This window comes from Lonchura striata, chromosome 10 (assembly GCF_050655825.1).
Source record: "Lonchura striata isolate lonStrDom1 chromosome 10, ASM5065582v1, whole genome shotgun sequence".
Lineage (NCBI taxonomy): Eukaryota > Metazoa > Chordata > Aves > Passeriformes > Estrildidae > Lonchura > Lonchura striata.
The window spans coordinates 23,358,971-23,382,529 of NC_140712.1; the positions used below are offsets into that span (position 1 = coordinate 23,358,971).

At 42.1% G+C, this 23,559-nt stretch overlaps 3 protein-coding genes and 4 non-coding genes across 9 annotated transcripts; 1 reads left to right on the forward strand and 6 right to left on the reverse strand.

Annotated features, from left to right (window-relative positions):
* Positions 1-18: 18 nt before the first annotated feature.
* Positions 19-5,424, reverse strand: RPL4 (ribosomal protein L4). Its single transcript, XM_021552624.4, has 10 exons — positions 5,363-5,424; positions 3,934-4,105; positions 2,673-2,779; positions 2,209-2,347; positions 1,759-1,883; positions 1,398-1,527; positions 840-996; positions 629-712; positions 327-447; positions 19-243 (listed from the first exon to the last, which is right to left on the reverse strand). The coding sequence occupies exons 1-10, from the start codon at positions 5,363-5,365 to the stop codon at positions 97-99; spliced, it is 1,185 nt and encodes a 394-aa protein (XP_021408299.1). The 5' UTR covers positions 5,366-5,424; the 3' UTR covers positions 19-96.
* LOC116184027 (small nucleolar RNA SNORD18) lies at positions 1,284-1,354 on the reverse strand. Its single transcript, XR_004148749.3, has one exon. It is a non-coding gene; the product is annotated as a small nucleolar RNA SNORD18 (small nucleolar RNA).
* LOC116184028 (small nucleolar RNA SNORD16) lies at positions 2,413-2,512 on the reverse strand. The gene has a single exon (XR_004148750.1). It is a non-coding gene; the product is annotated as a small nucleolar RNA SNORD16 (small nucleolar RNA).
* On the reverse strand, positions 2,850-2,920 carry LOC116184026 (small nucleolar RNA SNORD18). The gene has a single exon (XR_004148748.1). It is a non-coding gene; the product is annotated as a small nucleolar RNA SNORD18 (small nucleolar RNA).
* On the reverse strand, positions 4,177-4,277 carry LOC116184029 (small nucleolar RNA SNORD16). The gene has a single exon (XR_004148751.3). It is a non-coding gene; the product is annotated as a small nucleolar RNA SNORD16 (small nucleolar RNA).
* A 287-nt stretch (positions 5,425-5,711) lies between the features above and the next one.
* On the forward strand, positions 5,712-14,288 carry ZWILCH (zwilch kinetochore protein). Of its 3 annotated transcripts, none has more exons than XM_085589008.1 (18): positions 5,712-5,937; positions 6,027-6,078; positions 6,527-6,622; positions 6,730-6,848; positions 7,365-7,561; positions 8,045-8,124; positions 8,386-8,541; positions 8,757-8,828; positions 9,145-9,238; positions 9,612-9,667; positions 10,489-10,591; positions 11,162-11,241; positions 11,425-11,581; positions 12,166-12,194; positions 12,549-12,685; positions 12,960-13,055; positions 13,144-13,262; positions 13,893-14,288. In XM_085589008.1, the coding sequence occupies exons 3-18, from the start codon at positions 6,602-6,604 to the stop codon at positions 13,982-13,984; spliced, it is 1,608 nt and encodes a 535-aa protein (XP_085445134.1). In that variant the 5' UTR covers positions 5,712-5,937; positions 6,027-6,078; positions 6,527-6,601; the 3' UTR covers positions 13,985-14,288. The 3 variants fall into 3 exon arrangements, with proteins under 3 accessions (XP_085445134.1, XP_085445132.1, XP_085445133.1); XM_085589006.1 differs by having other exon boundaries at positions 5,712-5,838; XM_085589007.1 differs by having other exon boundaries at positions 5,712-5,793.
* A 1,184-nt stretch (positions 14,289-15,472) lies between these two features.
* Positions 15,473-22,442, reverse strand: LCTL (lactase like). Its single transcript, XM_021552618.4, has 11 exons — positions 22,409-22,442; positions 22,063-22,172; positions 21,653-21,781; positions 20,578-20,673; positions 19,880-19,934; positions 19,637-19,798; positions 18,472-18,746; positions 18,030-18,156; positions 17,402-17,601; positions 16,830-16,893; positions 15,473-15,717 (listed from the first exon to the last, which is right to left on the reverse strand). Exons 1-11 carry the CDS (start codon positions 22,425-22,427, stop codon positions 15,602-15,604), a joined length of 1,353 nt encoding a protein of 450 aa, XP_021408293.3. The 5' UTR covers positions 22,428-22,442; the 3' UTR covers positions 15,473-15,601.
* Positions 22,443-23,559: the final 1,117 nt, after the last annotated feature.

Consider the following 23,559-nt stretch of genomic DNA (forward strand, 5'->3'; position numbering starts at 1 on the left):
ACGCACACGCCACACGGCTTTCTGTTCCAACAGCGTTTATTAGGGACAGACCCCGGGCACGGCCCCCGCGGGGAGCCCGGGGCAGCTCGGCCGCGGTTACGCCTCGGCCTTGGCCTTTGCTGCGGGCTTGGCAGCCTTGGCTGTCTTGGCCTTCTTGGCAGGAGGCTCTGCCTTGGGTGCAGCTGGGGCCTGGGCTGCCAGCTTGGCCTGGGCCTTGGCTTTCTTCTCTTCCTTGAGCTTGTGCTAGAACAGAGAGAGAGATGATCAGAGACATGACCAGATGATCGACCTGAACCCCGAGTCCCAGCCCCAGCAGCCCCACTCACATTTCGTGCGTGCCGCAGGATGGTGTTGCGCCGCATGGTTTTGGCGTACGGGTTCAACTTGATCATGATTCTCAGGTTCTTCAGCGGGTTCTTCTTCAGGACTCTGCGCTGAATCTTCTTCCTGAAAGGCACAGCCATGTTGTATCATCAGCATATTTTGCAATGCCACTTCTGATAAATTCTCCCTGTAATCTGGACAACTGCAATTCCTTGTGTTTATACCCAGAAATTAGGAAATCCCAGCCTGGAACCCATTTCAAAGCTCCCCGCAAAGTCTCTGTTCATTACATAAAATCACTTACTTTGGAGCACGCAGGGCCTTCTGGATTTCCTGGCTTCTCATGATTCTTCCAATATCCGTATTGGTCATCTTGTGCATTGGCAGGCTGCAAAACCAACATTCAGTATGAGTTGGTGATAAAACCATGGCTAATTTACCATAACCAGGCATTTAGGAGCAAGCCCCAGCATCCTTTTTCCTGGGAAAAGGGGGAATCCCCTGGGTGCACTCACTTGTAGTCGCTCTTGAGCGTGGCAGCCTTGCGCCAGGTGCCGTACAGATCGTCCAGCTTGCGGAAGGCGCTCTCTGTCCAGATGCAGAAACGCCCCACATGGCCGCCGGGAGCGAGGCGCAGCAGGTTCAGCTTGTTCACGTTCAGCAGAGTGATTCCTGAAGGAAACCAGGCAAAGCAATCCCTTCAGTTTGTAATTTAAGCGAGGCTCAGCAGTAGACAAAATGAAGAAAGAGATTTGGGGGTTTTGGCTTTGACACTGTAGAGCTACACACACCTCTGCACGAACATCTACTGCATTTTAAGTTAACAATAATAAGCCTTTTTCCAGCAGCAAACTTACCAGCCTCATTTTTAACTGCCCCAAACAATTTCAGGGTTGGGAACAGCTGCAACATTTGTCACAATCACCCCAACAGGCTTTTACAAAGATCAACTACTGCAGCCCATCAGAACTTCCACACAATCATGTGTTTCAGAAACACGGACCAATGAAGTGGAACCTCATCATCGCAGGCAGTCTCCCAGCAGCAGAGTGAGCGTGTCCCAGGTTAACTACCTGGGATATTCCGGAAAGCTCTGATGATGCCGTTGTCCTCGTTGTAGATGATGCAGGGTCCCCTGCGCTGGATGCGGCGGCGATTCCTCATCTTGCCCTTCCCGGCCCGCATGCGCTGGGAAGCGTAAACCTGGGAAAAGCAGGAATTGAGCATCCCAACAAGCCCACAGCCTTCCAGCCAGACCCACTGCACTGCTTCAGTCAGAACTTCACCATCGTCACTGCGGATCAGCAACACGGACCAGTGAAAAGTTCATCACTCTCCAGAGTCAAAATACAGAACTGTTTGGAATTCCTACTCTAGTAACTGCACAGCAGAATCACCTGTGTTCTGCCCTTCATATCACACCTTCCAGCTCACCTTTTTGATGTCATTCCAAGCTTTAAGCTTCTTCAGGAGAAGAACAGCTTCCTTGGTTTTCTTGTAGCCCTCAACCTTGTCCTCAACAACCAGAGGAAGTTCTGGAATCTCCTCGATGCGGTGGCCTAGACAGGATTTCACAAGACACTCAGTGTTGCTCACTAACCTTGGCTGGACCCATTCCTCAAAGTTACTGTTTTGTATATTCAGAAATGATGCATGATACATTAAATTCATGGTAGAAATTCATGAAATGAAGTCAGGCACAGTAACCAGAACAGTGAAGTTCCAGTGGTCTTACAGGTCTCACACAGGACTTTGTGTACCAGAGTGTTGAGTAAATCTTTGCCTCCATGAATAGAAATCAAACCACACCACAGACTCCATTTCAGCCACCACAAAGTATCCAATGCTGGCTGAGACAAACAATTCCAGAGGCAGAATTCTCACCTTTAGACATGACCAGAGCTGGCAGGGCAGAGGCAGCCAGAGCAGAGCAGATGGCGTAACGCTTCTGCATGATGTTCACTCTGCGGTGCCAGCGCCGCCAGGTCTTGGTCGGGGCGAACATGCGGCCGCCACGACACATCTGGGAGCTGCAGTTAAGAACAACTTTTTGGAGCTTTCTTATCCCAAAGGGACTTCTTTATTGCTTGCTCAGCATTAATGGGTCGTCAACCACCTGTGCCAGGACTCTGACAGCAGGCAACTGTCCCTGGGCACAGGGTAAGGCGCAAATTACGACATCACGGCAAGACAGAATGGTTTATGTGGTTCAAGAGCGGGAATCACATCAAGTCTGAGCTGCAGCCATTACCTCAAGAGAAATATTGCATCTCATAATTAGATAATTAAAAATGTTTCTGCTGGCTGAGTTCAGTGCCCCCAAAGCCAGCACAGCCATGGAAGGATACATTGCCAAAGGCACCCTGGCCAGAGCGGTGAGTGCCACCACCCCGGACGCGCGGGATTCGAGCAACGGCTCTCCCAGTGCCCCATGACTCGGCACTGGTCTGGTGACCTGCAACAGAGAGAGACACGATGGTCATTCAGAGTGACATCACTGCCACAGGGATGCTGAACTCAGGGCACTGATCAGAACTTCCACACAATCATGTGTTTCAGAAACACGGACCAATGAAGTGGAACCTCATCATTTCAGCATAACAAATACGATCAAGAAAACTTAATCCTAGTCTATTACTGTACTTGATTCTGACCTAAGATCTTTAAGACATTTATTTTAAGCTTGATCCTCAATCTGGAGGTCTGACTTGGCATTGCTATATCTAGCAAGTTAAAGTGTTTGTGTGAAACCTAGAAATAAGGTTAAAATGGCATGTTCCCAGCACAGACTTCTTGGGAAGCAGACGTTATCTGCACAAACAGAAGCAAATCTACCAAACGCCTGTTTGCAGGAGTTTTTCCTTGGTGACTGCCTCAGGCAAGTCTCACGACGTCAATGTAGAGCAGGGATTTTCACATGTAACACTTTCAGCCATTTTATGTTTTTCCTGCAAAGAATGATGATTCCACTTGAGGACCTTGGCACTGTGACACTTCCAGGAACAAGCACTTCAAACAAGAGCACAGAGTATCCCAAAACACCACCTCGATGCTCCTCAGAATAATAAATTAACTGCTGCATTTCAAACCACACTATTAACAACTGGCCTTGCGTTCTACACAGAACCCCATGGATAAGCACTTTTCCCAACTCCATCTTTATTTTCATGTGAACCCCCCTGCAGTGCAGCCCTGATGCCTTGTGAAGGCTGACCTAGACAGTTACAGAATAAAGCAGGGATTTATTAAAAGGCCTCAATGGATGCACCTTGGGCAGCACAAGAGCCCAGCCAGGGCTACACCTGACATGAACCAAAATGGTCACAAATGCACGACTGGTCATGGGGTCTCTCACTTTGGTAAGTTCTGCTCTATCCAATTAAACCTTTATGTTATGAAGCCCCTTCTTGTTTTTCTCTCTTCAGCCCACATTGTGCTCTTGGGCCTGCAATTTGGATCACTGTCCTTGGCCCCCAGCTGGAGAAGGAATTGTTTTGCCTCCCTACTCTGCGCAGAGAGCTCACCACCCCCTAACACAAATCTCACGCTGAAGCAGTGCAGACCCTGAGCAGCAGCAAATGGCGGTGCTGAGCAGTAACCACGGCACACCTGCGAGCTCGCTGACGGCGTAGGGCTGCCGGTTGTTCTTGCGCAGGTTGGTGTGCACGAAGTTCACCACGTCGGGCCGGATGGGCGCCTTGAACACCGCGGGCAGCGTCACATTCTTGCCCGACGCCTCCCCCTTCTCGGAGTACACGGAGATCAGCGGCCGAGCGCAAGCCTGGGGAAGCACAAACCCTTAAGTACAAGTGAAGTGAGTGTGTGAATCGTTCAGTGTTTAACTCTGAGTATTGCTCAGAACCAAGGAGTCGTCAGCTCAGCAGTGCCAGCATGATGACAGCAGGCAACTGTCGCTGAGCACTGGATAAGACTCAAATTACGTCATCACAGCAATGTTGTACTTGAAGTTATGCTCCACAGCTCACCTGCAGAAAACTACACCTGCATTTCCAAGGCATTTGTACAACTCAGCCTCTGGGCTCTGTAACAAGCCCCTTCAAAAACTACTTCCCAGCTACTATTAAAAAAACCCACCTGTCTTAACCAAATACTTATAATTTCATTAGGAAATGTTGTACCAGCTCATCAAACAGTCAGAGGACAGTGAACAACCTCTGGTGCTCTAAAATTTGTGCACTGGAAAATTAAGTGCTCTCAAGCACCAGCTGCCTGTCATAAGGCTGAAAGGGTGCCCAAAACTAGCCACAGGATGAACAGAACCCTTTAAAAACAATTTTTTAGCATTATATGTTTCGGTTGCTAATTAATCTGGTGGTAACAGTACAAGCAAAGCATTTTGCTTGCCCTGTCTGCAGTTAATTTTAGAAGCATTAAAATACTCCAGCACTCCAAACTAAGTAGCTAACAGCAATGGAAGGGCCATCTCTGCAGGTGACACTGGTCACGAGCAAGGCTCTGGCCCTGATGTTAACCCAGAGACCCCAACACAAGCAACAAACTTGATTGGGATGAAAACATCAGAGCACAATTTGAGCTGTACTGGCAAAAGTTCTTCACCTGCAACCTGATTCTAGACCAAGGCCTCTTAAAACCTGTTCTGCAACAAAAAATAGGTTAGAAAAGAGATATATATAATCCGTTTTTCCCAGTCAAGATGGGCCTGTTTCGCTTTAGATAAATACATGGAAAAACTATAAAGCGCTGCCAGATGGCGATGGGGACCTATCCCATCCCTTCCCATGCCCATGGAAAGAAGAACTTCGGGCGCACCACGCCGAGTTCCCCCCCGCGGCCTCCCCGGCCCGGCCCCGCTCGGTCTCTCACGGGCTCCACGCGGCCGCCGAGCACTGACGGGCCCAAAATGGCGGCCGCGCGCCCCACGCCGCCAGCGCGGCCCCCGAGCTGCCCGCGGCTCGGTCCTGCCCGCTGGGCCCGGCTCCCCCGGGCCGGCCCTGCTGCCCGCGGCGCTCCCCGCCGCTGCCCCGCCGCCCCGGGCCGGGCCCGGCGCTCCCCTCACCATGGCGGCGGAGCTGCTCCTGCGGCCGCCCGCCCGCGCCGCGCCCCGACCGGAAAAGGAAGGACGCCTCACCCGCCCGTCACTACGTCCATGTCCCTCCGCTCCTTCACAGCCGCTTCTGCCGCGCCGGCCGGTCAACCCCACACACCCAGTCCCAGCTCCGGACCGAGCTCCAGCCCCGGTCCCGATCCCTGTCCAAGTCTCTTGGGCCCCGTCACGCCCATCCTGAGTTCTCCGGGCGCCTTTGTCCCGCTCGGTTCCCAGCCAAAGCAGGGGACTCTGTTCCGGCGGAGGGATCCAGCGTGGCGCGTCACCCTGCCCTCACGGGCGTCGCGTAGCGCCGGCGGGCGGGAGCTTCGAGCCTGGAGGGCGGCGATGGCGGCGGAGCGGCGGCGCCGGGCGGGCGGCGGCCTGGGCGGGCTCCTGCTCCGGTGCGGATCGGGGCTGTTCCCGGGGCTGTCCGGGCTCCTGCTCCGGTGTGGTTTCGGGGTCACTGCCTAGGGGTCTCGCCGCTCTGCTGAGCGAAGTCTGGCCCCGCTTGTGCGGAGGCTGCTGAGGTTCCGCTTGTAGCCTTGGTGTGTTTAATGCATGTGGGTAATGCTGCTGTTTAACGAGGAATGCTGTGGGGAAAAGTTGTGTATCTCAACGTTTTATTTTCTTTCAGGATACGTGAAGAAGGAAAGGACAGTATCCCCGAACATCCCTATCTCTATGAGGTAAAATCATAGATTAGTTTGGGTTGGAAGGGAACTTGAAGGTCATCCCATTCCCCTCCGGCCATGGCAGGGACACCTTCCACCATCCTGGGCTGCTCCCAGCCCTGTCCAGCCTGGCCTTGGACACTTCCAGTGATCCAGGAGCAGCCACAGCTTCTCTGGGAAACTGTGCGAGGCTCTCCCCACCCTCACAGGAAGGATTTCTTCCAAATTTCCAGCCTACACCTACTCTGTCAGTGGGAAGCCATTCCATCTTGTCCTGTCTCTCCATCTTTCCTTTCAGGCACTGCAGAAATGCTGCAAGTGGGTTGTGAATGGATGCAATAGGATTAGAAAACAATCTGTGTGACTATTTAATTTTGCAAATTCTGATATTAAAAAACTGCTGAAATGCAGTGTCTCTATACAGTGTATTAAAAAGTTTTGATTTTTTTTTTTTTTTTTCCAGACTGACGTAGAGATCTCACTGGTTGCTGGTAGTCACAAAAGTCCTGTTGAAAAATTTTGGAATGGAAGCAGTGCAATGTACATTTTGCAGAAAGCCGTAAGTATGCATGGTAGATATTAAATGTAATACAGAGTTTTGAATTTCCAACAGGTTGTTTTCACACACCTTGCAGTTTGTGACTTACGTGCATGTTTCTTTTCAAGACACACAACGAAGAAAGTGACTCCTTGGAGGAATCAAGAGCAGATGATGCTGTTTATGCCTCTGAGGTTTTGCCAAAGCAGAATCCTGGGGCACTGGCTCTTTCTGTTGGAAGAGCAAAGTAAGTGTGAAAGCTTTCCCTCCACTTTTGAGGGTGTTTTCTTTTGTAATTCTATGTCTTTTTCTAATATTCAGAACCTGTATTTTCAATCCCCTGGAGTAAAATTACTCATTACTTTATGAGGAGTTGTGGCTGTTTTCCATCCTGAAAAAGGGCCTCCCTACTTTTAATGCCTAGAAGTGTTTTAAGAAGTAGCTAAAATCCAGATATTGGAAAAGCACTGTGAGCTGGGCTGTTGGGTTAATTGGATTCACTGGGTGTAGATGAGCAAAAAAAGCTCAGTAAGACTTCAGTGCTTTTTTTTTTTTTGGTGAAAGCTCCTATTAAGAAAAGCCCTAAAAAACTGATTTGCATCTTTGGTGTTATTAAAATACTAATGCATGGTACCAAAACGTGGTTTACCTAACTAATGTATTCTCTTAATTAGCTTAAAATGTAATATTTAATTATAATTTTAGAATCTTCAGTCTACACAATTAATATATTTGTTGTTATCTTGCTTTCTCCCTGTTCTAGGCAGTTGATTTCCTTGTACACCATGGTGCAAAACCCAAACATGACCTCCCTGGGGATGAGTGACCCGGTTGTGCTTCCTCCCCTCTGGGCCAGGTGTGATGGTTCTGATCCTCAGCACACCTGCTGGATTGGAGCTGAGCCTCTCAAGGCTGGAAACAAAGTCACAGGGCTCAATATTTACCTGGTTTCATGTGATGGTAAGGTGGTCATGGTGCACAGAAAATTAAATGAGGAAGGCTAAAAAATGTGGGAATGCTGATGCCACAATGCTGTCTTTGTTCTTAGCATGATACGGCTTTGAAATGCTCTGTATTCCTGGTTTTAATGAGCAAGAAGGGATTAAAATAAAAGAAAAGATATTTTTAACCAATGCTGTGAGGGGGAAGTGGCTTTTTAATCTACTTGATGCACCTGTAGCTGTGCAGGCCCACCTCAACTCATTTTTAAATTTTGAAACTGCTGCCATTCAGCATCTTACACAATCTCTGACTCATTCTAAACATTTATATATGTTCATATCAGCTGTTATCACCTATATGGGAAATACAAGGAAAATTCCTGCTTTCTAAAGGACACCACGAGTCATGCTTCACCAAATGGAGTATTTGGGAATGAATTTAAATTCCAAATTTGAATTGTGTCAAATGGGTTTTTTGATTCTCACTTTTTTCCTTTCCTAGGTCCTACAGCTGATAAAACCTGTTTTCCAAAACTGGAAGAGCTCAAAATGGAACATAAAATAAGACATCATTCCTCTGTTGTAGGTTTTTATGTTCTGTCATGGCTTCAGTTGAAGTTTAAGAATTATTTTGGAATTTATGATGCTGGTTTGGGAAGCTTTTTAGATTCTCTATGGAAGCCACTTCAGTATAATTCCATAGTATAACAGCCTGACTTCAGGTCGTGTTTATAATGCATTTGTCTGGTATTAACTATTTTTTGCATGTTTGTGAAATGCTTTTAAAATTACTTTGCCTGTGGTAGTTTCGTTGTTTTTATTTTTGAAATCTGTTCATTGTAGGTGACAACAAAAGGATTTGCTCAGTATGAGCTGGTTGGAGCTGCTGCAATAGAGGACACCATTGCAGAATCTGGAAGCAGCATCTCTGTGGATATCACATGGAATGGTGTGGAAAAGATTCTGGAGACTCCCCCACTGATCTCTGCTGCCACCCTGGTAAATCAGGATGGAAAAAGCAAATAAACCCAAGCTCTTGGCACAATTCACATCATGGGTAGGATAAAGAATAAAGTAGTATAAAGAAGATAAAAGCAATGTAACTTATTCATAAGTTGAATTGTAAGTTGTGCTGACGTGCTTCTCACTGATGAAAATTTTAAGATACTTGATTTATAAAGTTTGAAACTGAGATAAACCTGTGGAACTTTCAGAATATTGCCCTGGAGTCAGGGGACCCCAGAAGTCCTGTGTTCCAGCTGTACCGAGAGCTGCAGTTCCTCTTGGTGAGTGCAGGGGACAAATTCCAATTTCACACTGGAGTGGAGTGGGGATTTTATGTGCTAATAATTTGCTTTATTGAAAACTTTATCAGACCTTTCAAAGATAACTTCAAGCATTTATTTTAGCTGAAACTCTGAGTTCAGTTTTAGAAATTTTGAATAGAAAGAGGACAAGTCATCCAGGAAATTCTGAGAATTTGTAACTCCTGGTTAGCTGTGCAGGGATTTGTGATTCTTGGTGAAGTTGTCTGTGAAAGATGACACATGCAGGACCCCCAAGAAGAACTGATTTCTGTTATGATTTTCCTTCTGCTTTTAGGTTTTGGCTGAAGGTCTGAAAACAGATGTGACTGAGTGGCCTGAGCCATCAGAGTCTGAATCAGCTCTTAAACTGGTCCAGGAATTTCTGACTGGTAATTGCTGCTTGTTCCGTGGGGAGGAAGGGGTGTGGCACTTCACAGGAATGAAAAGGAATTCCACATACAACTTTGAAAGCATTAGAACTGGGAATGCTCATTTCTGTGCTGTAACCACTGCACAGAGTAGTTAAATAGGTTAATACACATTTGTCATTTTTCTTTGTCCTAATATCATAGATCAAAGTAATAATAATAATAAAAAATATTTTTTAAAGTCTTTTCAGACTATATTCTTACCCAATAAAACCATTTGTAAACAACTCAGTTCTGTTATTCAGTGTATTAGTTATAATGTGCCTGGGGATTAATGATTGGTTTGATGACGCTTTTCATAGTGGTGGAACTTTTTTTTTTTTAACTCTACTAGATTTAAAGAAGAAGCTGGATGGAGATTATATATTTGAAAACAAGAATGAAACAGAGGTGTGTGCAATTTCCTAACAGCTGCTTTGTTATTTTGCTTCCATTTTAACTGCAGTTATTTCAGATTTTGACTAAATATTTTATATTGTTTATATCTGTAAATAGTGCTGTTAAGGAATATGATCTCTTGCTTCCTGTCTCTGCTGTGTAAAAATAATGGGAGAAGGTCTCTTTTCTTCCAGGAATTCTGACCTTTGTGCCGTTGCATTCTATCATTAATTTGCTTTTCTTGCCTAATTTAGTTACTTGGGGCCAATTTAATAGTATCAGTTGAATATGTCTAGAGGTTTATGATATTGTGAAGCAATGGGCAAATTTGAATTATAAAAAATTTATTTAGTTATATTAAGATTTTTTTTCCCCTCTCAGCCTACAAGGAAATGTTTAGGTCTATTTTCTGTTAAGAGAGAAGCAGCATTTTGCTGATAATCTGAGAATATATTAATTTCTATGTCAACAGAACTATTCTGTATCAGAATTACAGTAACTGTTCTGTATCAGGATTACACATGACATTGTTGTGTCTGGATTTTGTGCACCAGGGCACTGCTGGGTGCACAGACAATACCTGGCTGATATCTGAAGTCTCTCTGACAGTGGCTTTTGTTTCCTGGTCCAAGGCTAGCGGTTATCCAGTGTGATAATTCTGCAAAGAATCAGACTCAAATAAAAGTATATTTCCAAATTATTGTCTGGTAGTTTCCCTGGAAAAGGAGCAAAATCAGTGATGCAGCCAGTTTTGATCTCTGGAGAAATTCAGATGTGGAAAGTTTTTTACTTTCAGGCACAATTTTTCATTGAAGACTCATATTTTCTTGCAGAAAATCAAAAGTGATACAGCTGCTGTGGACAGTTGCATAAAAGCAATCTTTGGTGAGCGAGGAGACCTGGATTTTACTGAGCAATTATGGTGCAAAATGAAAAGTAAGTGTATTGTGCCCTGTTTTCCTTTCATTTTCTCCTCTATCTGCTAGACAGTATTGCTTTTTCAGGGAAGTTCCTGTCCATTTCTGAGTTTTAAGGACTCATCAGCCCTTCAGAAATTGCTATCAGCAATACCAATTGCTCTCTTCCTAAGAGAGCCTATTTTAAGGATGTAGGGTGGTCTGTTTTCTTACAACCTTCCAATGGCAGACCAGCACCTAGCAGGAGATAATTTCATTTTATTTGACTGCAAAAGTTGCTAAACCATTGGTAGTTGCTTTAAAGCTTGAAACTATCTGCCCTAAACCTGAAAACTTAATAATTCCTTTTTCTCCAGACATGAAGGACAATTTTCAGTGTATGTAGAGTTCAGTGGTCTCTGTTGATCATTGATTTTTAAAGTCATCATATGACAAAGCTGCCAAAAAACTTTGCAGTCTGTAATTTCAGCTCCCATTTTTTAATTGAGGGGTTTTGTTCTTGCAAGGGTGTGTTGGCCTTGTGTTATTGACTTAACAGCCAGAGAAAGAGCCTGGATTGATAATGAAAATATTGTGGTTTTCTTTCTAGCTGTCAGTTCCCATCAGGAGTTAATAGACTGTTTCACATTGGTCATAAAATCCCTGGAACGTGGTGAGATACAGCCATGGGTATGTATTTGTATTTCACAATAGATGTTAAAATTTGAAATAGTTTCAAGTAAAAGGCAGTTCTCATCCCTTCACTGCTCCTCATTTGTGTTGTTTTTAAATTGTGTGTTTCCCTGGTGCTGAACCTCTGAACAATATTGATGATGTTTCATGCACATCACAAAAAGACTTGTTTATTTTAAGATTCATCAGGGGAGTAGCAGTTTCTTAAGTCAATTGATCCAGCAGTCCTACCATGGAAAGATGGAGGATGTTTCCCTCAGTGACATCACTCCCATTCAGATGCTCCTGGAGCTTGGCTTGGAGAAGTTGAAGAAGGATTATGTCAGTTTTTTCATAGGTGAGCCTGACACTTGGTAACAGCAATGGGAATTCAAGAGAAAAGGTGTTCCATGCAGGAAATAATGAACTTTTTGGTTAATCTCTAGCTCTTCCTTCCCATCTGCTGAAGCAATTTCCAGCTTTGATAATAGAACTTTTCAGCTTTTAAATTTCAAAATTTTAAAAACTTACTTGTTTCAAAAGACACATAGTTTTCTTTTACCGTTGTTACCGCTTCATTTCTTTTTTGGCATCTGCCATCCTGTTCTCATTCTTTGTTTGCTTTTCTAATTTAATTTTTAAATTTTATTTTCACTACTTTTGTGAACTTGTACATCCTGAGGAGGGTGGGTGTCTCCAAGTACATGGTGGGTCTCTTCATTGCGCAGCCTTGGTGATAAATAAAATCATGCCTTGACCATACCACTTTAGAGTGGTTTTCTTCTTTGCAATCAATGATCATGTCAATAAATAACATCACACTCCTGCTGACTTTGTCCTTTAGTAGAATTTCCTGTTGGATTACCTGAATGTTGCTTATATTCATCTGATACCATTATGTATTAAATTTGAAATTTTTTTTTCCTGCTGTTCCTTTTACAGGCCAGGAACTTGCAACAGTAACCTACTTGGTAAGATGCTTTATTTTTATTTTATAAAGCAGAGCATTCTTAGCTGATGGTGCAAATCATATAAGCTGAGAAACTGAGCTGCAGATCATGAGGCTGGAAATGTCAGAAATGCAGAAATGTCATTGTTTTGTTTCCTTATTCCCATATAATTCTCTTGATATCTGATCTGGGTCACTGTCAAGGCAGTGAACATTTTGTCACATTTTGATGGGACTTTGTTCTGAGTCTGCTGGGCCACTCTAAAAAACTTGGCTTCTCCAAAGAAGCAGGAAAATGATTTTATTTGCTGAGGGTGTGTGGTGTGTCTGTAGCAATGGAGTGCTCAGGTAAGAGCAGAAGTCTTTGCTCTTCCAGGATTACTTCATCTCCACATCAGTGAATCTCCAGGAACAAGTCCACCGTGTTCAAAAGCTTCACCATATGCTGGAAATAATGGTCAGCTGTACAGGCTTACTGCAGTTCAGACATGAGAACCTCTTCCCTTTGACACAGTAATTATTTCATTTCTACTTTTGCTCTTTAAATGACAATCACAAATAGTTTGTTTGGCAGTTTTGAAGAAACACTAAAATGTTGGTGATAGTGAGACTGCAGAAGGAGCAGCTGGATCTTCCTACCAAATTTTGCTTTGGGACTAAAACTGAAAAACTAAAACTATAAACTAAAGGAAATTACAAAATGTGAGAGTATAGTTAATTTTGCACAAGATTTGTTCTCTGTTGTACAAGCATTTCTTGAAAGAAAGTAACCTGATGTCTCTTGTAGGATTTGCATGAAGTATTACAAGGAAAACCCTCTGAATGAGAAGCATGTGTTTCAGCTGCCCATCAGACCAGCTCTTGTGAAGAAATTCTATGAACAGTAAGAGAAACTTCAGTGTTTGCAGCATAAAATTCAGATGTGACTGAACACCTGACTCAATGTTGATGTTTTTTGATTATTCTCTCAGTGATAACCCTGAAGTCTGGAAGGTGGAGATAAGCAGTGGGCATGGACAGAAGGAGGTTAAAACAACGTGGCAAGTTAGTACCAATGCTCCTGTTGAACACGGGACATCAAACAATTCAGGTGGGGAATGTGGTGAGAAATAATCAAACCATAAACTTCAAACAAGTTCAGTTTTTATCTTGCATTCAGTGGGTCTGAGCTTTATATTTACTTCTTAGCAAAAGCAAAAGGATGTTTCACCTTTTACTAAAAGAGTGAGGTGGTATTTACAGAATTAAGGATACTCAGAAAGTGGTGACTTTTTGCCTTCTCACCTTGGCTGAGTTACATTTTTAGAGTTTAAATGACAGTATAGTTTCAAATAGGAGATGATTGATACCCGCAATATCTTGCACCTTATTTCGAAAATGTTTGCTACTGAAACTGAGAAGGGTTTTGAAGATAAATTTCTCTGTATTTAATGGTGGTCTCAAGTCAGAGAAGGTGAAAAGGAGAGGATCTGCCTTGCTGCAAGCCAATGCAGAACAAGAATGGGGAAGAATAAAGCAGAGAGACTGGTACAGAAATGCTTTGCCTTTTTGGCATGAGACTTGATGTGAGGGTTTGGTAAATCTTTCCTGTCACTGATTTTTGTCATGAAGTGCTTCAGTAAAACTGCACTTGGAAAACAGTTCTGGAAGCTGCTCCATGAACTAATCTCTACCTTCTAACAAGAGTGGCTAATGCCAACTTTTCCCTTTGTCCTTGCAGGTTTCTTGTCGGACTCCACAGTAAATGGAAGCAGTGAAGAAAGGCTGTATTTTATTACCATGACTCAGTGCAGTCAGTTGCAGTTCACTTAAGTTGATGTTACTGAGCAAGCAGGACTGGAAAGGTACAGGAAGGAGGAAAATTCGGTGTTTTCTGTCTTAACAGAACCTTTAGAAACTCTGGGCTTCAAACAGTTAATCTTCACTGATTTATTTGCTTTATTACACTTAAGTGGGACCTCATTTGTTAAAAATGCAGTGCAATTATGACTGTACAGTATAAATATTTTGTAAATATGGTGGATATTTTTCATATATTTACAGACATTCAACAAAGTTGTGCACTTTGGGGTTTCATATTTTATTTTCTGATCATTAAAAATGCAATCAAACACTGTTCAAAGTGTGAATTGTCTTAACCAACAAACCAAGCAATATTGTTATGTTCTTCTGGGATCAAGTGATGCTTCATCATCCTGAAGGATTTGGAAAGCTCTTCATCCAGGGCCTTGGGATCTTCAGCCAGTTTGGGTTTCTTTGTCCCTGTATTTATATTTTGCAGTATTCTTGAAAATACTTCTCTCTCCTCTTCAAATTAGTTTATTCCTTCAATGTGAAGTGAGTTATTTTAACAGTGTTGTTTTGTATGTTTTGCATAATTTTTTGAAAAAACAAAATCAGAATAATTGTTTGGACATAATCATTAAGATATGTTGGCAGTTGCATGTGTTAAGTTGATTAATCAGTGAGGTAACATCTTGGTGATCTGATTAAAGCAATTCCATAGTTTTGTTCATGCTGACTAAATAATCTGAGACAGAAATATTTCGCATTAAAAATGCGCATTAACTATGGATAAGTAAGAATAAGGAAAACCCCCAATATTCATGCTTTTAAAAACTATAAATTATAGATTATTATTGTGAATTTTTATAACTTCTGGTTTTAAGCAAAGCTGTATTTCAAGCACAGGCACCTGAATTGTGGAACCAAGTTGTTACAGTACTTGTTTCTACCTGCAGTAGAAGGGAATTTTAGGTGGAAAATTAATTTTGGAAGTACTTGGATTACTTAAATTCCACATTTTTTTGTGTAATATATTATAAAGTTTTAAAAGGTAAGTTTAAATTTCAGAGATGTGGTTTAAATCTGATTTAGAAATTGTCACCTTGGATTACTCACTTCAAACAACTCTTCATCACAACTAAATAGCAAGGAATGTATTATCCTAAATTGTAGACATGAATAAGTTCCCATTTAAGCAGTGCTCTTGGAGTATTTAAGTCCTTTTATATTTTAAAATCATGTCTGTCTTTCTTCAAATAGCAATTACAAGGTAATCAAAATGCTGTTGATGAACAGACTGAAATCAGAATTTGCAAGCAGCTTTTAATCACTTGAAATTTGTAAGATTTTGATCTCTTTACTCTTACCTATTTTTCTGATGAACAAAATATGTAATAGTTTGCAAAATAATAAGGATTGTAAAATCTACTACTTAGAATCAGTGGAAAGAGAATGTATTTTGGTAAAAACAAAGAAATGTTTTGGGAATTGAATAGAAAAACTATAAAAGCTCTAGGTGGATTGATAAATACTATTTCATTATAGGGGTATAAAAAGAACCATCTGTGGTAATTTTTAACTACTCAAATAAAGCAGCTGCAGCTTAGTCCTTTTGGCAAATGATGATGTGTGCAAACATCAATTTTAGCTGTGGTTTCGAAGGTAGAATATGAGGAGGACAATACTGATGAGAATGCAGAGTGTGAAAACTGTAGGAAGAACAATCTCTGTCACCATTTCCATGTGAGTAATCAGGGAATCTAAAATTTGAGAAATGAGGAATATGTAAGAGATTTAATCCCCTGGAGTACAGTAATACCTAACTTAGAGTTAACATAAAGATTTTTTTTGAACATAAAAATGTTGACACTGGCATAAACAGCAAACAAAGCAAACAGAATTTCCTAAGTCTGCAGATACTGGAGCAAATCCATGATAGTTTTCCCTCTCTTTTTCTTTTGAAGTTAAATTTCTGAAGATATGTCAGTGGTCAAAGGGCTGCAGAAATTGTCCTTGCTGTGAATTAGCTGCAGTGCATTAACAATAAATTACTGGTCCTCTGATATTTATTTCCCTCACTTCAAGGTGAAAGAGATTTGTCAAAGAGAAATCCTTAGGAAGCTTTGCCTTTTTATGATTGCTCTCTATCTACTTGAAAAATTAAATGGGTTTTATTTTGTAGAACTTTATTCCACAGAGAAACCTGGAAGAGCTCAGTAAACCCACTTCATTCACACTGAACATGACCTGGGAGTGGAGGCTGAGCAAGATTAACCTAAATTGACTGCTGGGATGTTTCCTACCATGTGGAACTTAGCTCATTTTTAAAAAATCTATAGTAGTTATTTGATCTTTCTTAATAAAATCCCTACTTCAGGAATTCTGAAAGGTCCTGAATTACACTAGGAGGTTTTTTAGGTGTTCTGGCTCAGTTGTGTTGGGGTTTCTTTGTTACCTGGAGCATCAGAGCCCAAATTTAATCTTAGGCCATCCTTGAGCCCTTTTATTTCTTTTTTTTTTTTTTTTAATTCCACTTTATGTAGAAGTCAAGCATTTAGAGATTTTCTATGTGATTATCTTGATTTCTCTGGGTTTGGTTTGTGTTTGAAAAAGCATTCAGCAGTTTTGTTTTAAGGAGAAAGCTGTCATCCCCAACCTCAATTTTAAGTATTAGCTCTTCCAGTTTCTGTATTTCAGTAACATCCACAGCTGATCCATTGGTTTTAGTTAGAGACAATAAATAAAAACATTTTTCTTTAGAGGGTTGTAGTGCTTTTGGGGAGAAAATACCTTTTAGCAGCATTCAGAGAGCAATTTAATAGCTGAACTTTACAGAATCTGCTTTCATAGAGCAAAACAGAGGCATCCTTACCTGCAGCAAGGTGTTGGTGTGTGGCAGAGCAGGTGTCCATGGCCTTCTGATGCCAGTGTTCCACCTGGGAAGGGTGACAGTTCTGAGAGACTGAGCATCCTCCTCACTCCCACAATTGTCCCTGCACCTAACTTAAAACCACTTTATTCTCCCAACACGTGGGTTTCTGAAAGTTTCTTTGTGGTGTTTATTTCAGTGTATTTCTTGGAGTTAATTGTTTAATAAAGTTTTTAATGGTACATAATACATCCCAGGTTATTTTCCAGTAGGATAGTACATATGTGGAGTTTTCTGCCTAGAAATCCGACAGCACTGCTAAATAACTTCTGATGGAGAAATTTTGACTGCATCAGGAAGTCCAGTTGGAGTTTGTGGAATGCTGTAGGAGCAGTAATTAAGGTTGTTCCCGCTTTCAATATCTGAGTATCTCTGTATTAAACAGATCCCTATTTTAGGGAATCAAAGTGTCACTTCTGTACCATATTCATACAAGTTGTTTCCTGAAATTCAATGTGACATTTGCACACAAAGAAGAAGGGGGAAAAAAAAATCAAAATTAACAGCTACATCACCTCTCTTGGGTTTGGAAATCCATTTGCACTGATAATCTTTTTATAGTAGTCAACAGATGCCTTTGGGTATCGTGGTTTGTTCTTGTTTTTGAAGTCAATGTAGTAAAGCCCAAATCTTTCAGAGAAGCCTTTGTTCCATTCAAATTTATCCAGCAGAGACCAGGCAGTGTAACCTTTGACATTTACACCATCATTTAGAGCTGGAAACAGAACACAAATGACTGATAAAGGTGGGTTTTGTCTTTAAAATGTGGTTCTGTAAATGTTTTGGTTTATAGCAGGAACAGGTGGGGAATAGGACAGAAAAATGAAGCACAAATTAATTCAGATTATTTGAATTGTTGTCTTTAGCTTAGAGGTACTAGAACTCTGGACATGATAATTTCTCCTTTCTGAGAGTGGAAACTGATGATTTATTGCAGTATTAAATCTCAGGTAGGTTATTGTAATTATTAGTATTAATATGTTTGCTTAGGTTATCATTTTGGTGAAAATTTGATGGTCTGGTTTGCTGTCCATTTTGACTTGTGAATAGTTATTTCTCTGTGATGGAAAGGACAAAGTAAAAAATAAGCAGAAGTTGAAAACACCCTGAAAATCAGATCCCATAAAGCTATTTTCAAGTGACCTTTGAGTATCTCGTTGATGTATCCCTTCAGGTACTGGATCCTCCACTCATCACACAGCTGAGGGCACTGCACAGTTTCAGACATTCCATTCTCTGTCACATAAATCAGGGGGTTCCCATACTGGGTCTGCAAACAGGAATGTTTAAATTTCTTCACATAAAATCATTTCATTTTTACAATATATGAATTAGCAAAGTACATTAAAAGCAATTTTCTACATTCACTTACCTAAGTAAGAAGAATATGTAGTAGGAATTTAAGTTAACTATGGGGTTTATTTTAAAATGACTGAATTCTGTAGTTTTCTGAGCTGAAATGCAGGGTTTTTTGACAACAAAAATTCCCACTAGGACAAGGCCAATAGCTGAAACTGTTGAACATCTAAATCTACACCAGGCATTTTGTTTGCTTCCTTTCCAATTAAAGATCTGCTCTACTCACCTTAATGAAGTTGAGCAACCTTCTGAACCCCCAGGGCACAGAGTAGAGCCACTTAGGGCCTGGAGCTGGCCAGTTGGGGTCCACCAGTTCAGCCAGGTCATGGTCAGTGTGGTAACTGGACACTTGGAGGAGGGGAAAGTTCTTCTGCAGAACATAACGAGTGGTAAAATGACCAATTCCCAGGAAATCCGAGGTGCCTTTAATATAGGTTTTCTCTTGAACTGAAAAAGTTGGTAATCTTGATGTCCCCAGGCCCTGCTGGGCACTCTTCCTGCCTAGCAAAATAATTACAGGAAACAACTTCTGAGGAGCACAGAAATTGGTTTTCTTTATCTCACCAGCAATAAATCGTAGAATCATAAAATCCTGGATGGTTTGTGTTGGAAGGGACTTTTAAAATCATCACCTCACCCCCTGCCATGAGCAGGAACACCTTTCACTATCCCAGGCTGCTCCCAGCCCTGTCCAGCCTGGCCTGGGACACTTCAGGGACCCATGGGCAGCCCCAGCTGCTCTGGGCACCCTGTGCTGGGGACAAATAGGGTTTTTCTGAATTTAGTGTTAATGTTGAGGGCACCTGAGCTTAATTGGTTTTTTAAAATGGGATAATATTTCATCCTTTTGGTTTGGAGAATTAAGTTGGGTACAATACATGAAGAAACAGTGATTTAAAGTGTCCTGGTGTGTCCCCAAAGTGCTTTAGGAGCTGTGTCCAGCCCGGGGGCCTTTGCTTTGCTGTGTCTCCCTGTTGCTGTTGAGGCAGGGATGGGAATGAAGAGGCTCTATCTTCAGAAGGCAAAGAATGATCTTTATTAAAAAGCACCTCTCTCTTTTATAGAGAACATTGTGAACATTAATTTCATTGGTCTTAAAGTAACAACATTTCACCTGATTGGTACACTTCGATTTAGGTCAGTCAGTGTGGTAGAACATACCTATAAACACTATGAACAGAAAACAAGATAATAGATTGTTTATATTCCTCTCAGACTTTTTCCCAGGCTTAGCCTGGCAGAAATATTTCTCTTTTTCTCTCTGACTGAACTGAGAATATCCACATCTCCCCTGTGCCCTCACTTGACTGAAGCACACATTGGCCAGGAGTTATTCCCCTGTAATGTGCTGGAAGTGTGGATCTGTTCATGTCACAGCTACTGGGACTTACCTACATAATTCTTCATAACTTCTGGGTAGTCCCCTCTGTAAATGGGGTTTGCAAACCATCCCAGGTGGAACTGGATGTACCTCTCAGCAGCATCTCTGTCTGTTTGGCTGTGTGGATCAACAGGTTCCCCCCAGCCACTCGTTAGGGAAATTCCAACCATCCCTTAAAACAAAGGGACAGTTCTGCAGTTCTTGAAGCCCTTAACAGAAACAGCAGCACAATCACAGAATGAATCCTCATTACCTCTCTGCTCCCTTCGCCAGGTGCTGTTGTAGGAGTGCCAAACCTTGGCATGAGTCTGTAAAAATAATGTAGAAATAGAATAAATCATGTGGCGTTTTCATCTCTTAGGGCATGGAAAACTGGTGAGCACTTTTTGCACTGAAGTCGGCCTAAAAATACCACAGAATTTTTTTTTTTTTTTGTGTGTTTGTTACAGAAAGCTCGATTTCATGTAAGACATTACAAAGTCCTTTATGCAAGATTCCTTCCCTGAATTCCAGGACATCCACATGGAGCTGACACAGCCCTCAGGACAGGGTTCTGTCCCTTGGCTCTGCGCTTTGGATGGCTTTCCCTAATTTATTCAGGCAGATGAAAGATTAATTTTTACCAGAAACTTCCTGAAGTCACTTGCAACATTCAGATACATTTCAACAGGCCAGGATGTTTTTTTCTAGACTAATCTGGATGTTTTCTTTTTCAACCACCTTGAAACCAACTAGAAGAGACATTTATAATATAAGGAAATTCAAATTGTTGCAAGTGTTAAATCAAGCACTGAACATTGGTGCCTTGGATTCTGCACTGGAAGTTTAAAGCCAGATGATAATTTCAGTGTCCTACTTGGAAATTACAGGGCTGTGAAACTGTATTTCAGTTTAAAGAGTGAAGTCTGCTAAAAATCCTGAACTGACACACAATTTCAGGAGGATTTTTACTTTAATGATGTGATGAGCAGCCTTGTAGGCGCCGCAGCCGCCGAGCTTCAGTCCTGGCGCGTGTTCTCCTGTTTCATAGCCCTGTTCAGCCACTGCCTGCAAACACAGAGTCACAGAGTCAGTCCTTCTCTGGGCTCCAGAGATGTTCTCCATCCTCTGCACCCTGGGCTCCAGAGATGGGCTCCATCCTCTGCACCCTGGGCTCCAGAGATGGGCTCCATCCTCTGCACCCTGTGCTCCAGAGATGGGCTCCATCCTCTGCACCCTGGGCTCCAGAGATGTGCTCCATCCTCTGCACCCTGTGCTCCAGAGATGGGCTCCATCCTCTGCACCCTGGGCTCCAGAGATGTTCTCCATCCTCTGCATCCTGGGCTCCAGAGATGTTCTCCATCCTCTGCATCTTGGGCTCCAGAGATGGGCTCCATCCTCTGCACCCTGGGCTCCAGAGATGGGCTCCATCCTCTGGATCCTGGGCTCCAGAGATGTTCTCCATCCTCTGCACCCGGGCTCCAGAGGTGGGCTCCATCCTCTGCACCCTGGGCTCCAGAGATGGGCTCCATCCTCTGGATCCTGGGCTCCAGAGATGGGCTCCATCCTCTGGATCCTGGGCTCCAGAGATGTTCTCCATCCTCTGTGTCCTGGGCTCCAGAGATGTTCTCCATCCTCTGTGTCCTGTGCTCCCCTGCCTGGGCTGGTCCTCCCCAATCCCCTCTTCCCTTCCTTGGCTCCCATCTCCTGCCTGCTTGTACTGAGCTCAGGGTATTGGTGAGGAGGGTTAGAGGGGTGAGCTGAGGAATGGGGAAGGGGAAATAACAGCTGCCTTTCCACTTCTTAATTTCTAATTTCAGTCTCTCCAGCTGAGGAGTTTTCAAAAATTTCCTGGAATTTCATGTCTTAAAACCCTGCCCTTGTGCAAAATCTGCTCGCTGAGATTTTTGGCCACAAGGATTAATGGTTTAAATATTTCTCCTTTCCATTTTTTTTTCACCTGCTCTCCTCTATTGTCACTCCCACAGAATTTTGGGAACAGAACAGTGTGATGGGAGAGTTTGGAAGGAAAGCATTCATGACTTACCCAAGGATTGCTGAATGTAATCCAGTGTTTCACACGGTCACCAAACTTCTCAAAACACAGATTTGCATAATCATTAAAATAATTAATCATGCTTATATTCTGCCAGCCACCATACTTTTCTTGGAGAACCTTTGGAAATAAGAATTTCAAGATTCAATAATTTTACTTGAAGGTCAGCTGCTGCTTAAAAAATACTTTTATTTCTATTTAATTCTGTTTCTATTTCTAGCTCAGAAAGGTATTTTAAAACTTCAATGCACGTAAAATCCAAATGAACAGGAAATGCAAAATCTTAAAATCATGCAGGTTTTTCTAATTTTTTTTAAGTACTCTTAGTTCTTAACCTTAGGAAATTATTTCTATCAGAAGGCTTTATTTGAGGTGTTTTACTAATTCAAATACTGTCTGACCTGTGGCAGATCCCAGTGGTAGAGGCTCACAATAGGGGTGATGTTGTTTTCCAGAAGGCTGTTAATTGTGTCATTGTAGAATTGTATTCCCTTCTCATTCAGTTGCTCAGCTGACAAAAAGCACAGACAAGGAATTACCTGCATTGGTTCCCAAATAACTGGAAGAACAGAAATCTAAAAATATTAAGCAAGGAATTTTACAGTACAGTGTTGGGAATTCTGTAACGGTGAAATGCAGACAAACAGAAATCTGGATAACAGGAATGCTGAACAACTGTGGGTTACTCAGGAGTAAAATCCCTTACAGGTAAGAATATTGGGAAGAATGTGGTGGAATTGTGCTTACCTTTGATGCCTGTGGGCATAATCCTTGGCCATGAGATAGACAAGAGGTAATGATTCACCTTCAGCTCCTTCAGTAACTGAATGTCATCCTGTGAGAAGAAAATCCAATTAACACATCCTGAGGCCAAGCAGAATAACTTCAGTTCTTAACTAATTCTGAATGCAGAAAATCCATGGAAGATTTGCACAAAAGAGGATTCAATCTGTTTTTTCTAATCTTTGAGGTGATGCCTTGTTCTGCTTGAAGCCTTCCTCTTTAACCACATTTTTGACAGCCCAAAGAAGTCCTGTAATGTTTTGTGCAACTGTGGAGACTGAATGTTTGCACTGCAGAAAAATGAGCTGAGGTTTTGTAGTACAATTATATTTATATCAGAATTTGTGTTAGAAAATAATAGAGGCCTGTAAATATTGACTTCAAACATTTCAGCTCAGGCTCAAAAACATAATTACTTGGGCTTTCCTTTACTGTCTAATACTGGAATGAGAAAACCCCCTAAATCCCATATGATTATATGTTCTTTTGCTAAGAAACTGTACATCTTCAGTGTTCAGTGAAAGTAGAAATTGGTGGTATTTGTGCCAAAGCAAAGAGAATTCTGATAATGAAAGCAAGAAGTGTTCTGATATAAAGAGGACCAGGTAAGTGGACAAATACAAGCAAGTTTTAGAAAATATTTCTAAATCCAAATTTTCTCTGTGTCAATCTTTTCTGGTGCCACACCCCAGTGAGGCTCAGAGTCCCAGTTTCTCTGAGATACTTTTTAAGCTCTTTCAAACTTTTTAAAGTTCTTTCAAACTTCTGGTTTGAGAGGTCAAATGAAACCTCACCTGCCATTTCCCATTTTAGGAGAGTAAGGCATAATTAGTTTATTTTCTATTAGTTTTTGCTGAGACCTCTGGTTCTCTCTTGGACTTCATCTTTGTGGAGAAACCTCACTGGACTATAACTTCTATTAAATTAGTTGCAATTCCAATTATGTAACCCTGCCTTCTCATAGTCATTTGGATTCTTCTTACTGTGTATCTGTCTTTCCTCCAGCACAGTAATTTGAAAATTGGTTTTGATGGTATTAGCCTTGGAAACATGTTGTGAACAGAGCTGCATTGATTATTTGTTTATTATCCTTTCAAAAAATGGGCAATATCCAG